This window comes from Herpailurus yagouaroundi, unplaced genomic scaffold (genome assembly GCF_014898765.1).
Source record: "Herpailurus yagouaroundi ecotype Mexico unplaced genomic scaffold, PumYag 205, whole genome shotgun sequence".
NCBI classification, from domain to species: domain Eukaryota; kingdom Metazoa; phylum Chordata; class Mammalia; order Carnivora; family Felidae; genus Herpailurus; species Herpailurus yagouaroundi.
In genome coordinates, this window is record NW_024412436.1 from 9,010,683 (window position 1) to 9,025,235 (window position 14,553).

The following is a 14,553-nucleotide window of genomic DNA, read 5'->3' on the forward strand; positions in this document are numbered from 1 at the left end:
TAAGAGAAAATTCAAAATATTTGGGAGCTTCTAGCACAGAAGGAAATATAATCGTGGCCATTTGTATTACGCCATGAGAATCAGAAGGCAGATCAGAGCCTGGATGAAAAACCGGCAAATGTCAGAGAGAAGAGATGTCGACTATAAACACAGCGTTCAGGTACCAACAGAAGATGCAAGAGAAGCCGCGACAGCAAGAGATGGATCCTTCATGGCTAGACCGTATTTTTTCCAAATTGGATCCAGAAATCATCCAAGTGCAAAAGAACTGAAAACAAATGTGGATGGAGATGCACGTTCAACATACATATCTTAGAGTGACAGAAAAAATAGGAATTTCCTTATCAAGTCAGGAGGATGAAATATGTATGAACAAAAAGTACAGCTTCTGCACAAAGTAAAATAAACATGAGGTCACCATGTGAGCAATATTCTAGAAGTAATTATTCCACTTACCATTCTTCACCATGACACTGAGAGGCATTACTTCTCGAATTGCAAAAATAACATTGATGTGCGATCCTTGTGAGAAGATGGATACATTTTGTAAAGAATGAAAGAATAACTAAAGATAAAACATGGTTTGCTTGCAGCACTGCGATCCAAGCAGCAGTGTGAAAGAAATAGGTTAAAAATAGAAAACTTAGTTGCCAGCCAATAAGCCCAGAAGAAAATTCACGTATATGTCTATACATGTGTCAGAATATGCACAAGTGTCAAGAATTCTTGGAGGAAAGCTGAATTAAATCTCAGATCAAAACAACCAGAGTTGGCAGAAGAAGTGAGCAACGCTGGGGTGCTGTCACTTATTGTTCTGCTGTCTCAGAAATGAATATAAAGGTATAAAAATGCATTTATACATATGTAAATGAATAAGTAAACAAAATACATAAATGAAAATGATAACTGAAAAATTTTTGTAAACTGTGTTACCAGATACTACAAATGCAAAAAATAAATAAAGAAATAAAAAAGATTAAGCTGCTCTATTTTTCAGGAAGCAAAAGAACCATAGCCATTATTAAGATGATAAAGAGTTCAAATGAAAAACATTTTCCTAAAGCTCATAAAAGTACTCCGTTTTTAAACAGATTGATGGGAAAACCGTATGCAGGTAATTTATTAGGAGGAAGGGCAATACAGGGAGACTAGGCTGTTTCCAGTCATTCCCCAATTAAGTGAAGTAATATTTGGTCTCTTGAAGCATCGAATATTAGATCTTGATGCGATTCTTCAGGTGCTGTAATTGAATTCTTGGCAGTACTCTCTGAATATAAACAAACATCAAACTGTTTGCTTTCAGGTAACAAGAAGGGGACAGCAACACTGCTGTCATACAGGGTGGGGAACAGGGTATAGAGAACATCAAGCTCCAGTCCCCCCGCCTCCCAAAACAAAACACTACACAGAAGGTAAACAGAGTATCTAACAAAAACAACTTTCAATGTAAAAATTATTCTTATCAAAGTATACTTAATTTTTCTTATAACTGAAAATGAAAAATGTGCATCAGAAAATACATCAAAGCAAAAATTTTACATGCTAATTGGAAGAAGAGATTATACAAGACTAAACAACCTAAGTCATGTTTTAAAAATTTCTTTCAGAGTTAATTCATCTTTATCTTAATAAAAAAAATGTTCACTTGGATTCTGTTTACTCTGAAGGCCTGTCATTTAAAATTTCCATGACAGTAAAATTAGGCACTTCCCATGTATTAATGAATTCACTAATAAATGCTATTTGTAGTTTTTCATACATGGACTTATTTCCTGTTCATTACGGTGTACTGTACTTGGTCAATTCCATATAGGACAACTGGCTTATAAACCTATCCTCTCTTACCTATGTATCTATCTATCTAAACACATGTATACAATCACTCAGTCATTTATTATCTGCTTTGCTCATCTTTCTAGCAACAGGATAATACTGGCTGGGAATAAGGGGTGGTACTTTCGTACTACCACTACCAGATACCCAAATAAAATGATGTGGCTGAAGTGCAAGCCCAAACCGTGAAAAGCTGCTCCGGGGGTACAACACTTACCATCTATTTGTCATTCATGATTTAAAGGAATATTTTCCTAATTTTCCTTCCTTGTGAAGGAAAAGTTCACAGTTAATATTGACATACTTTCAACATGTTTTCAGATTATAACACATAAAAACAGCCTAGATCAACTGCACACCACTGTTTTAAAGGTTATCACCCCTTAGTCCTACATCCAAGTCACCTTTACTTCAAGGACTGGAAACCTGAGACTTACACAACTTATCCAGAAATCAGTTATCTTGCCACATCAGGTAGCACAGTAGAGAGGAAAGGCAGCATGTTATGATCTGATGAATCCTGTGTCTGTCAGTCTTTAATTCTCATTTTTCTCATCGGAAATAATGGTATCTATCCATGAGATCACTGTCATGATCCAGTGAGGTTCAGTATTAAGTGACATAATGTACATTACCCAGAACAAAGACTGGCACAAAGTAGGCACAAAAATAAATGTTTCTCTCTTTTCCCCAACTCTCCAACATAGCTAAGAATGAGGGAAACAAGAAAAACTAACTCTAAAAAACTCAAGAAGGATACAATAACACCTATACTCCCATATTCATGACCTTTACTAACAGAAAAGTCACTCACTCAAGAGTCTTTTTACTATCTGCACAGACACATGTAGCAAACCTGAAGTGAGGATTAAGGTAAGATACACTGCACCAAGAAGTAAGGGTCAGACAGATGGCAGGAGTAAGACAAAAAACAAGAGCTTGGGACCCAGCTCAGAACCACAACAGTCCAGAACCATTCTGTGCAGAGGGCCAACAGTCCCACACCCCGTAATGTCTCCCAAGGCTGTCATGTGATGTATCACACTGCAGTAAGTGACATCCATCATGATGACTTTGGGTCATAAACCAGAAACTTATATTATACTCAGGCTTCTCCACTTGAGAAGACAGTGATATGGGTAATTCATTAATAGAAATATAGAAAATGGTCAAACTTTTACAGAAATTGTCAGTTGTAAAAGTTCAGTCATTTGGAAAATTCATTACGTGAAGGAATTCATCTCTCTGGAGATGATAAAAACAGATCAAGTGTGGACCTACTATACTTGGGAAATGTAGGCCTACTAGAAAAATTATTGGGAAAATTAATACAGAAGAATAAAACTGCTCTATCTCAGAACGCTGATGGAACAGATTCTGGAAATCTGTGAATTTAACATTCATTTACCTTCAAACTCAGTTCTGTTTATACCAAATTAAGTAAATTAATATATTAAATATACTAATATTTTGAGTATACTAACAGTCTGTCATAATCTCAACTGCTAGGTATTTAAAACTATTTAACAACTGATTATGCTAGAACTGCTTATCTAAATCAGAAGAGAAAATGGGGACAATACACCTCCAAGAAAGCCATTCCCTTCATTCTTCTGTACGAAATTAAGAAATACTCAATTCCAGATGCTAAAGCACATTCACTCAGCCTACAACATACATCCAGCCTGGCATACTCAAGGACTGCAAATAAAGACTAGGAATCAGCAAAAGGAGTCACAACTTGAAAGTTTCCAAATTTAGTGTGATTAGATGAAAATCAACGTAAAAGAGCCAGAGCTTTATTCCTCACAGCTGCACACACCTTCTTTTCAAACACACCTCTGCAACACTAGAAGACCTTTAGATGTAAAATACGTAAATGTTGACACCAAGTTAGCAGGCCCTGGGCGCACCTATAGCTAAAGTGAGGGCAGTTCTCCTTTTTAATTGGACTAAAAATACTCGGACAATTTCTGGAGAATTAGATTGCTCCAGTATATACATTTGCTTCCAGGGTTAGGTCTGTAGGAGATTCTGGACACATGTGGACCCACTGAGAGGACATAACAAATTACCAGGTCGCAGATACTCTATTAGCTTTTCTGAAATGTTCCCCCCTCCTAACAATTACTAAGATTTTGCATTCTAATAATGGGTAACCAAGAAGCAAGTCACTTTTTGTATTTACAAGTTGCATGCTTAAAGCATAAATGAATCACTTATATTTCATGACTGGAAACATTTAATAACACTTTCAAAATGATCAAATTAAATAACTACCCATCTTCAAACTGATTCTACAATCTCGGCTAGTATCATAAGTTATTTCAGGTCAGTAAACTGTTCCCCTCATCCTATATTGTAAACACTGCCAATGATAAATCTGAAACAATAACATCCTTGCACTAACATAAGAAAGCAGATAAGATTCTCTCACAAGACACCTAATAGGCTAAATCTGGCTGGGTTCTTCAAGCAATTTAACACAAACATAAATCACTTAATTCCTTCTTACTCAAAAATAATCCCAAGATTATGAAACAGCTTTTGTCATCTGGCAAAAATGACACTCAATGAGACATGCCACATAAGCTGATAATCATTTAAGAATTTAGTTTCATTCACACAGATGGCCATGAGGGGAGACACCCCCCTATGCGGCCCCATACGCCCACCGTGGACTGAAGGGCTGAGAAAGGGAGAAAAACCAGTTGCTGATGACACTGTAGAGATGCCTTAGCCAACCCTGAAGAGGTACGGTTATTTAAGCCAGGAAATTTCTTTCCTGTTCAGTCTCAGGTAGCATTTGTTATTTGCATCTGATGTAATGCTGAATGATACTCAGTATGAATACTAAGTATTTCTAAGCTTGGACATGAAGAAAACTGCTGGTGGAGAGAAACAAGGAAGCTATGATGGGAATTTATTTGCAAAGTTGACAACTTCAGTTTGGGGCACTTGTAAAATTAAGTTGATAAAGCCAGCTTTCTTAGACCTGTCCAAGGTCAAATTAGCACATATTTAAAGAACAGTGTTCTTAATTAATTATTTAATTTATTTATTATCTTGTACAATTAGGGTCGAAGGTAGAAAATTGAGAAGAGTTGTGCTGGGATCTATCTTTGACTCAGTCAGACTTGGTTTTCCAGACTGCTCCCTGGTACCTGTGTTCAATTCCTACAGTTCTGGATTCTTATCTGACATTATCGTAGAAACTGCCCGTTTCACCCTTTGGTGTTGATGTCTTTGCCAAGTCCTTACGTGACGAATGACACCTCCATTCATTTCCTGGAAATCTTGACCCTTGCTGGCTTAAGGGCACTTGGTTCATTACTAAATCCCTCCAGCAACACGAGAATATGTTCCTTGACTATGAATGTGACCCAGAACTAATTTTTCATTCTGGCTGAACTTGGCTAGTCTTGCTACCATATCCCAACAAACAAAGCAAACTGAGGTTTTAAATAAGTGTTAATTTTATATCACATTTCTGAACATAACAGAAACTGTTCATTTAAAAACATGATTATATACCTGTGAATCTAAGGAAACACACAATTCGTTTGTGCCCACTATTTTGGTCTAATTGAAACATTTTAATAATTCTTTTTAAATACCTTAAATGCTCAATTACATTATTAATCTATTTTCCAAGTTTTAATCTCATAAGTTGGAAAAACCTTTTAAATAAAATGATACTGGAATTAATACTTTATATGAGAATCATTCATAATAAACTTAAAATGACAACATCATTAAGACATTCATCAACATTTTTTATTAAATTAAGGAGTAGTAGATATCTTTTTTTCAGAGTTGCCAGATTTTTGTTTAATTACAAATTCTTCCCCAAATGTCCATTTAATGTCACAGTCTTGAGATTTTCCTTACCTGCTGTTCCGGTTTCATGACTTTTTTCTTCAGGTTTGCCATTTGACTTGAAAGCCCTTTGTTCATCCACCTCATCATCCCCCCACCATGATGGCTGCCCATATAATGGAGTACCACGGGGCATCGCAGAAATATCTGGAAAAGGTGAAAAAAAAATCTGTCTAAAGCATATGAAACAGAAAAAAAAATGGTTTTGCAGAATGCTAGAATTGCCTGGCTAATTTATTAAATGAAAACAACATATAGTCTAGATAGTTGAAGAGTACTCTAAGTTGAAAAACTTAGTTTTTGTGTCAGACCTTATTCAATGTTGGACATGACTAAATAAATGAAATTTTGCACTGGCTGATATCTAAGTAATGCACACTGCTGTAACCTAATAGCTTTTTGCTAAGGTGTACTCAGTATTCTGGTATACAGAAATGGCTCATTAAGTAAGTCGAGATAAAAGACAAAAGTGAGTTTTGGTATGAATGACCATGAAAAAGTTTTTTTAAGCCTAGGGGGACTGTACAGTAACTAAATTTAACCTAGATGTTAACATGACTAGTAGATTTATATTTGAGCAAATTTGGTAATGCCTATTCTATTAATTAAAAAAAAATGTTTTTGTATGAATAGGATTATTTATGTAGAGCAGTTCCTGGAACATCATATACACAATAATAATTATGATGACATAATATCATTGGATATTTCCTTTTATTTTTTTAGATTTTTCATTGTTATTTTTAAATTTTTTTTAACATTTATTTACTTTTGAGAGACAGAGAGAGACAGAACACGAGCAGGGGAGGGGCAGAGAGAGAGGGAGACACAAAATCGGAAGCAGGCTCCGAGCTCCGAGCTGTCAGCACAGAGCCTGACACAGGGCTTGAACTCACGAACCATGACATCATGACCTGAGCCAAAGCTGGATGCTCAACTAACTGAACCACCCAGGTGCCCCTGGATATTTCCTTTTAATTCACTTGTTATAATTCAAAAAAAGCAGACAAACATTAAATAAAAATATTGAAAACTATATTTATTTCTCTCAAATATTTAAATATATTAAACACACCTACATATAACTGTCATCTATAATTATGTGTTATAAAATGCTTTCTAATGAAAGCGTTGGCTGTATTAAAACCTACTCTAAAACTGTCATTATTACAAATTTACATGGACATGGCCAACTTTTTTAGAACCAAGGATGCAATTTCTTCCTAACCACGTATAAATATGGTATTTCCAAACAGGTTAACTTACCCACGGCTTTTTCCTCAGACTTCAGTGCTTCTGTGGCTTTATGCTGCACCTCTGCTGATGTATCTGCTCCCTTTGAATCCAGGCTTTTGGCACACGCAGATTTTGATAACTCTGATTCTGAAGATTTTTGGGACAGCTGAAGCTGAATGGTAAACTTCTCATGCTATAAGACAGTTAAAAATGAAAGTGAAACATCCAAGAGTGAAATCGACCCTAGCAAATGGTGGATTTACAAAGGAAATAAGTAAAAAATTTTTACCTTTAGTGCTTCTTCAGGGACCCTCATTTCTCCTCGAACTACAGTGAAAAGATTTGTATGTAAACAAGGCTAAGGAAGAATATATTTCAAAATTGTGATAATCAAGCTTAAAATAATCAAAGATAATTTAGGAATTGTCCTATTTTCAATAGGTAATTACAACAGAAGTATCATATTCCCCGTAAGAGTTAAATGTTAAAATATGCTCATAACTGTGAGGACTTTACTTTTTAAATACCAGAGAAAAATCTTGGGGCACCTGGGTGGCTGCTCAGTTGGTTAAGCGTCTCACTTCAGCTCAGGTCATGATCTCACGGTGCGTGGGTTTGAGCCCCGCGTGGGGCTCTCTGCTGACAGCTTGGAGCCTGGAACCTGCTTTGGATTCTTTGTCTCCCTCTTTCTCTGCCCCTCCCCATTTGTGCTCTCCCTCTCTCTCTCTCTCTCTCTCTCTTTCAAAAATAAACAAACATTAAAAAAAAATACATACTAGAGAAAAATCTTAAAATCTAGCAAATAATTCTGAACTTAATAACGGCCTTCAGGAAGTAAATAACTGGGTAATAAATCAGAGCACAAAGACATGTTCAGTTATCACAAACAAACAATATGACTACAAAGAAGAAAAAGCACCTGGATCAAATTATATTAATACTTAATCCCAAAAATGTAAAAGGAAGTATGTCATCAGTGATTATCCAACAGCAAATCCTGAAAGAATTCGATTACTCAGACTTCACAAGCATTGATAAAAATGAAGCTCACTCTGAAAGTGCAAAAGAAATTCTATAATTAGGGTCCTTACAACAACCACAATCACCCCTTTCCTCCAGACATTGCAATCAGGGTCGTATCACACTGACAAACAACTGATTCTATACAATTAGAACCAAATGCTAGAAATAATGGGTGCTTTCATTATTATGCCAAAAAGAACAATGCCTCTGTATATTAAAAAACATCTTTCACTAAACAGTAGAGGTCACATTTCCCACCATTACTTAACCGTGTACTAAAAGGACTTTTATAACCATGTACTAAATTCTATTATCCTTTACCAATTCATAGCACCCTATGACTTCAAGGCTAGAAAGCTGTAATTATCACAAATGATTGGGGTAAAAATAGTTCCCATGCATAAGGAGCAGTAAACTTGCAAATGAGTTTTTAACTTCTATTTCTGTTCATTAAAATGATAAAAATTCAGATTTTTTTGGAATTGTAAAGAGCTTTAGGGACTACCCTGTTTAATTCCTGTTTAATATCTCATCCTTCTCTTCTATACATAGGGAACTTGAAGAATGGAAGGGCAAAACCTAAGACGAGAATCTTGTCAGCTGAAACCCAGTCCAGGGTTCCTGTAGCTGTGAAATATTAGAGTTTTCCTTTTTTGTTATATGTATATGCTGATACATATTTGCTGACATATATGAAAATAAGTATTTCATAATTAGTAATTTCATACTTAATGAAAAATAAAAGTACAGTAACTTTGTTTTATACCCAAGAAATGCATGAACAGCTGGAGGAGATTCACAGCATTTGCATACTTCCAATGGAAAATACAGTGTCTCAAAAAAACAGAAAGCCATTTCCATTTTTTCAATGGGAAACACCAATGATTTTAGCCTGCTCTGGGGGTTTTCCGGTGCTCCATTCAAGTTTATTGCTGAGGGAGTTCCAGGCTGTCCCCTAAGGCTAGTGTGGGGGTCTTATGTTTACACTTAAGACTCCTTGAAGATCTGGGAAAACTTGAGAGAGCCCACACTTCTTGGGGTCAAACGCTTTATCTTTCGAAAAGTTTCATGTGTGCGAAGCCAAAGATTTCAAGGATCCTCTTGTTTGGGTCATGAGTTCACCTGAGAACACCGGGCTGGCTGGGAGATTCTGAGACTGCCCTAATTCCAGCTTAGCTACCTTCTTCCTAATGTAACTTCCTAAGTTATAAAAAGTTTAAAATCCTACTTGTTAAAAATTGTATTTGTTAGGTTATTTTCCTGTTTCTTTACATCGGGCTGTGATTGCGATTTTACATCTTCCCTATGCTCAGTTTATTCAAGAAATGTTTATTGGGGCACCAGGGTGCCTCAGTAGGTTAAGTGCCTGACTTCGGCTCAGGTCATGATCTCCTGGTTCGTGGGTTTGAGCTCAGCATCTGGCTCCACAATTACAGTGTGGAGCCTGCTTGGGATTCTCTCTTTCTCTCTGCCCCTCCCCCACTTGTGCTCCCTTTAGGGAGCTGTCTCTAAATAAATAAACTTAAAAAAAAAATGTTTACCTACAAGTGGGGTCAAAGAAACTCATCTGCATACTAGTAATGCATTCAAAAACATCTTATCTGAATGTTATCTCTTATCTAGATGATCTTAGCTAGATAAAACATCTTATCTAAATGACAATTAAAGCTAACTAAAAGGAGGGCAACATTTTGAACAGTTTTAGTTACTCCTAGGGCCTTAAAACAACAGGTGTCAGTGTGAACATGCATCTCAAAAGTCATTTTAAAAATTAATTTAAGTTGCTTCACTCGGGAGATACCACACACTTACAGAAGAAATCAAATATTATATATGAGCTTTTGTTGCTTGGTACAAGGTTTCCAGTGTTAAGGTTTCAAAAGATGCTGTATTTTCAAACTGTTTAATGGGCATTAATACAATATTCTCTCAAAAACTGTATTACTAAAAAGAATGTGACTTTCATGGTGTTGAAGACACTGGATGCCACAACAAATGAGAATACCTGAATTATTTTACACAATGAAAGATAGATTCTTTTTCTAAAATTTATGTGTCTTATATGTGTGATTTAAAATACATATATAGTAAGACTACCCTTAAAAATTTTCCTTAAAGTTAGCCAAAAACTTGTCTGTTTGGATCTTCTCCTTAGAAATATGAGAAATTTAGGGGCACCTGGGAGGCTCAGTCGGTTAGGTGTTCGACTTTGGCTCAGGTCGTTATCTCACTGTTTGTGGGTTCTAGTCCTGTGTCGGGCTCTGGGCTGACAGCTCGGGGCCTGGAGCCTGCTTCGGATTCTGTGTCTCCCTCTCTCTCCCTCCCTCTCAAAAATAAATAAACATTAAAAAAAAACCAAAACATTGTTTTAAAGAAATATGGGAAATTTAGGGGTGCCTGCGTGGCTCAGTTGGTTAAGCATCCAACCCTTGATTTCAGCTCAGGTCATTATCTCCCTGTTTGTGAGTTCAGGCCCCCCATCAGGCTCTGTGATGACAGTGTGGAGTCTGCTTGGTATTCTCTCTCTCCCTCTCTCTGCCCCTCCTCTGCTCGTGTTCTCTCTCTCCCTCTCAAAATAAATAAATAAACATTAAAAAAATATATACAGGAAATTTGTTTGACTACATTCATAATAAAATACACAATTACGCTAAAATAGATTGCACATTGTATTAACAAGGCAGGTCCTAGAAGATGGCAAAGTTAAAAAAAAAAAAAAGTTCACAGCAGAAAACCTTCCAAGGGTAAAATTTTATTTTCTACTAGCTTAAGTTTGTCTTTATCTTCAGAAAGATGTATCGTTTTGTTCTGGAAGATCAATTCCTTTGTCCAGCTTTTAGAAAACCTTGTTCTAAAACAACTCCTTTAAACTTTTCTTCTATGACTTTATTCTATATCTAATACCTCATGTCAATTTCTTAAATTTAGCTCTCTCAAACTTTGGAAACATCCTCCATTTTTGAAATCTGGAAAGTGTGTTCATGCTTTGTTGTGGATATCAATCACATTAATCAGGAAGAACCCTAACTTCTCTAAATGAAGAGTCTTTGATTTTTAGTTATGTTTATCCCCTTCCTGATCATTTTAGCAGCCATGATCTGGACCCAAACACACAATGCCATAGGTAATGTTCCAATTATAGATAAATCATCATCTTAAAAGACACGACAATGATTTTTACCTTGTTTCTAATACAATTAATCCAATCGTTTTGTGGACATTATAGGAATAGACAACTACTTTGGGAAAAAGCAGCCCATTAAAAAAATTAAGGTACTGGGTTCTTTATAATAACCCTGAGATGACTGAGATGGTAAGGATTTTGAGATTTATGGTATTTAAGTAATGTTTAAATCATTTTCCACTAAACATGGAAACCATATCATATTCTGATATTCCTTCTAGTTCACCAGTGATTCCATCTTTTTTTTCTTTTTAATGTTTATTTTTGAGAGAGAGATAGAGTGCGATCAGACACAGAGAGAGGGAGACACAGATCTGAAGCAGGCTCCAGGCTCTGAGCTGTCAGCACAGAGCCCGATGCAGGGCTCGAACTCATGAACCATGAGATCACGACCTGAGCCAAAGTCGGATGCTTAACTGACAACCACCTAGGCACCCCTGCATCTTAATCTTTTTTAAACTGGTTCCTTATCTCTCCCACCTCTTAATACTGGTATAGAATAGGTTTCAGTTCTTGGATCTCTTACCAATCTATATTCACTACTATATTAACTACTACTTTTCCAGACACATGAAAGCTGAAAGAATTCATCACCAGCAAAACCATACTGCAAGAAATGTTAAAGGAAGCCCTGAGCAGAAAGAAAATGATATCAGATGAGAAGAACAGATCTATAAAGAGGAGCGAAGAGCATGAGAAATGATAGTTACACTGGTTTAAGGTATAAGAGTACAATGGGCATAAAGATATAAGATATTTTTATTTCAATCTCATTAAAAGATAATTGACCTTCCACTTGTAATAATGTAGTATGGAGTTTGTAACATCTAAGAATAGAGTTTGACAATCATAGCACAAAGGTCAGTACAGAAGAAATGGAAGTATACTACTGTAAGGCTCTTATACTATATGTGAATTGGTATAATATTGCTTGAAGATACAACTTAAAGAAGTAACTACAAATCTTGAAGCAACCAATCAAATAAAAAAGTTATAGTTAATAAGCCAATAAAAAACATAAAATGGCATCATACAAAATGTTCAAAAAAATCCAAAATAAATTAGAGGAAAAAGAAAACTGATGGCACAAATAGAACAAATATCAAGATGACAGAGGTAAACCTAATTACATCAATAATCACACTGAATGTGAACGACCTAAATCCCCAAATTAAGGCAGAAATGATCAGACTGAATAAAAAAAATACCAACTGTATGATGCCTACTTTAAATGTAAAGACACAAAGAAGTTAAAAGCAAAAGAATATAAAAAAGAACAGAAAAGATGTTCCTTGCTAACGGCAATCCAAAGAAAGAAAGGAAAGAAAGAAGAAAGAGAAAGCTGGAACAACTAAATCAATGTCAAAACAAACTATATTTTAGAGCAAAGAACATTGTCTTGAATAGAGCAGGTCATTTTCTTTTATTTATTTTTTTTAAGTTTATTTATTTTGAGGGAGAGTGAAAGTGTGAGCTGGGGAGGGGTAGAAAGAGAAGGAGCCAGAGAATCCCAAGCAGACTCCAAGCCCAGCACAAAGCCCTACTTGTGGCTTGATCTCATGACTGCGAGATCAAGACTTGAGCTGATATCAAGAGTTGAACACTCAACCCACTGAGCCACCTAGGTGCCCCCAGCAGGTCAATTTATAATAATTAATGGGATCAATTCATCAAGAAGACATTTTAATCCTAAATGTTTATGTACCTAATAACCAGGTTTTGAATTATATGAAGAAAAACTACTGCAAGGAGAAATAAGCAAATCCATAATTATAGCCTAAGATTTCAATATTGATCTCTCAATTAACAGAACAAGTAGACAATCATTCGGTAAAATATAGAAGGTGTGAACCAAATTGGCCTGACATTAATAGAACACTCCACCCAAACAACAGAAATGCACATTCTTTTCAAGTACATATGGAACACTTACCAGGAGAGATAAATTAGGTATATTCTGGGCCACAGGACAAGTCTCAATAAATTTAAAACGGTTTGAGACATACAAAGTATGTTCTCTCATCAGCATGGAATTAAATTAGAAATTAATAACAGAAAGTCTCTGGGAAAATCTCCAAATTACTTAGAAACTAACAAACTTATTCAAAATTATTTGAATAACCAGTACTCAAAAATCAAGAGAAATCAGAAAGTATTTTGAACGGTAGAGCAGAACTTAGGAGAAAATTTATAGAACTAAAAGCCTATATTAAAAAAAAGGTCTCAAACGAATAACCTCAGTTTTTATCTAGGAAAAAGAAATTAATAAGATACAAATCAAAGAGAAAATAGAGGAAACTCAGTTAAACCAAAAGCTTGTTTTTCTCAGAAGATTCTTCCCATTTTCTCCATGAAATTCACGCTACCCACAGAATTCTGTCAGTTAATGGTGACTCTATTTTTCCAACCGCTGAGATCAAGTGCCAAATCTTGGACTTTCTTTCATTCTACTTCCAATCTAATCAAGAATATTACTGGCTTCCTCTTCAAGATGCACCCATAATCTGATTCCTCACCACCTCCTCTTTCACCACCCTGCTGTAAACCTCTGACTCACTTGGGGCTACTACACAGCCTCCTAACTCACCTCCCTCTTTTCACCGCGGCCCACTTCCATCCTTAGTCTTCTTGAACAAGAATAGCCACAGAATGTTTCTAAGTAAGTCATTATCATGTCACTCTTCTGGTCAAACCCCTGTAAATGGCTCCCCATTTCACTTAGAATAGAAGTCAAAATCCTTGCAATGGTCTGTTAGGGCTGATGTGCACCCTGCTCCCATACCCCATCTTCCTACTCTTTACTGGTCCCAACCACAATGACTTTTGAAGGCTGTTCTTCAAACATGCCAAACACGTTGCTGCTTCAAGTCCTTTGAATTTAACTCTTCTATCTTCCTGAAGAGCAATTTCCCCTGATATCCATATGGCCAGCTTCTTTACTTTCTCCTTATCTTTGCTCCCCTGTGGGCTCCATGAATATCCTTTTTTAAAATTACAACCTCTCACTCACCACCACGAGCTCTCTGGATCCCCCAGTTACACTTTTTCTCCATAGAACTTATCATCCTCTACTATTCTTTTTTTGTGTTCTGTCAGCTTCCTTCAACCCCATTAGAGTATAATCGCCAGGAGGACAAGTATAATCGCCAGGAGGACAGAGTGGTCTGTTTCTTTCACTTTCGTGTCCCCAGACCATGGGGACAAGGGTCTCCCAGCACACAGGAGATACACACATTTAATAACTGTGAAGTGAACAACCTTAGGCTTGCATATCTGCTAAAGTTTGGCCACTTGGACACTTAAGAGCTCCTTTTTGATTACTGCAGGGATTATTATCCCTCATGAGTTTATAGTCATTTCTTAAACTTGGATATTTTTTCCACTACTGGCTTTTCCAA

General features: G+C 36.2%; 1 protein-coding gene across 12 annotated transcripts in view; it reads right to left on the reverse strand.

The window, feature by feature from the left end:
• CEP170 (centrosomal protein 170) overlaps positions 1–14,553 on the reverse strand; it is a 126,019-nt gene that overhangs the window by 52,855 nt on the left and 58,611 nt on the right. For all 12 annotated transcript variants that reach the window (XM_040451823.1, XM_040451822.1, XM_040451833.1 and 9 more), the window contains 3 exons: positions 7,238–7,296; positions 6,979–7,141; positions 5,725–5,859 (listed from right to left, as the gene is read on the reverse strand). In XM_040451823.1, the coding sequence (XP_040307757.1) occupies positions 5,725–5,859; positions 6,979–7,141; positions 7,238–7,296 (357 nt within the window). The remainder of the gene's footprint in view (positions 1–5,724; positions 5,860–6,978; positions 7,142–7,237; positions 7,297–14,553) is intronic.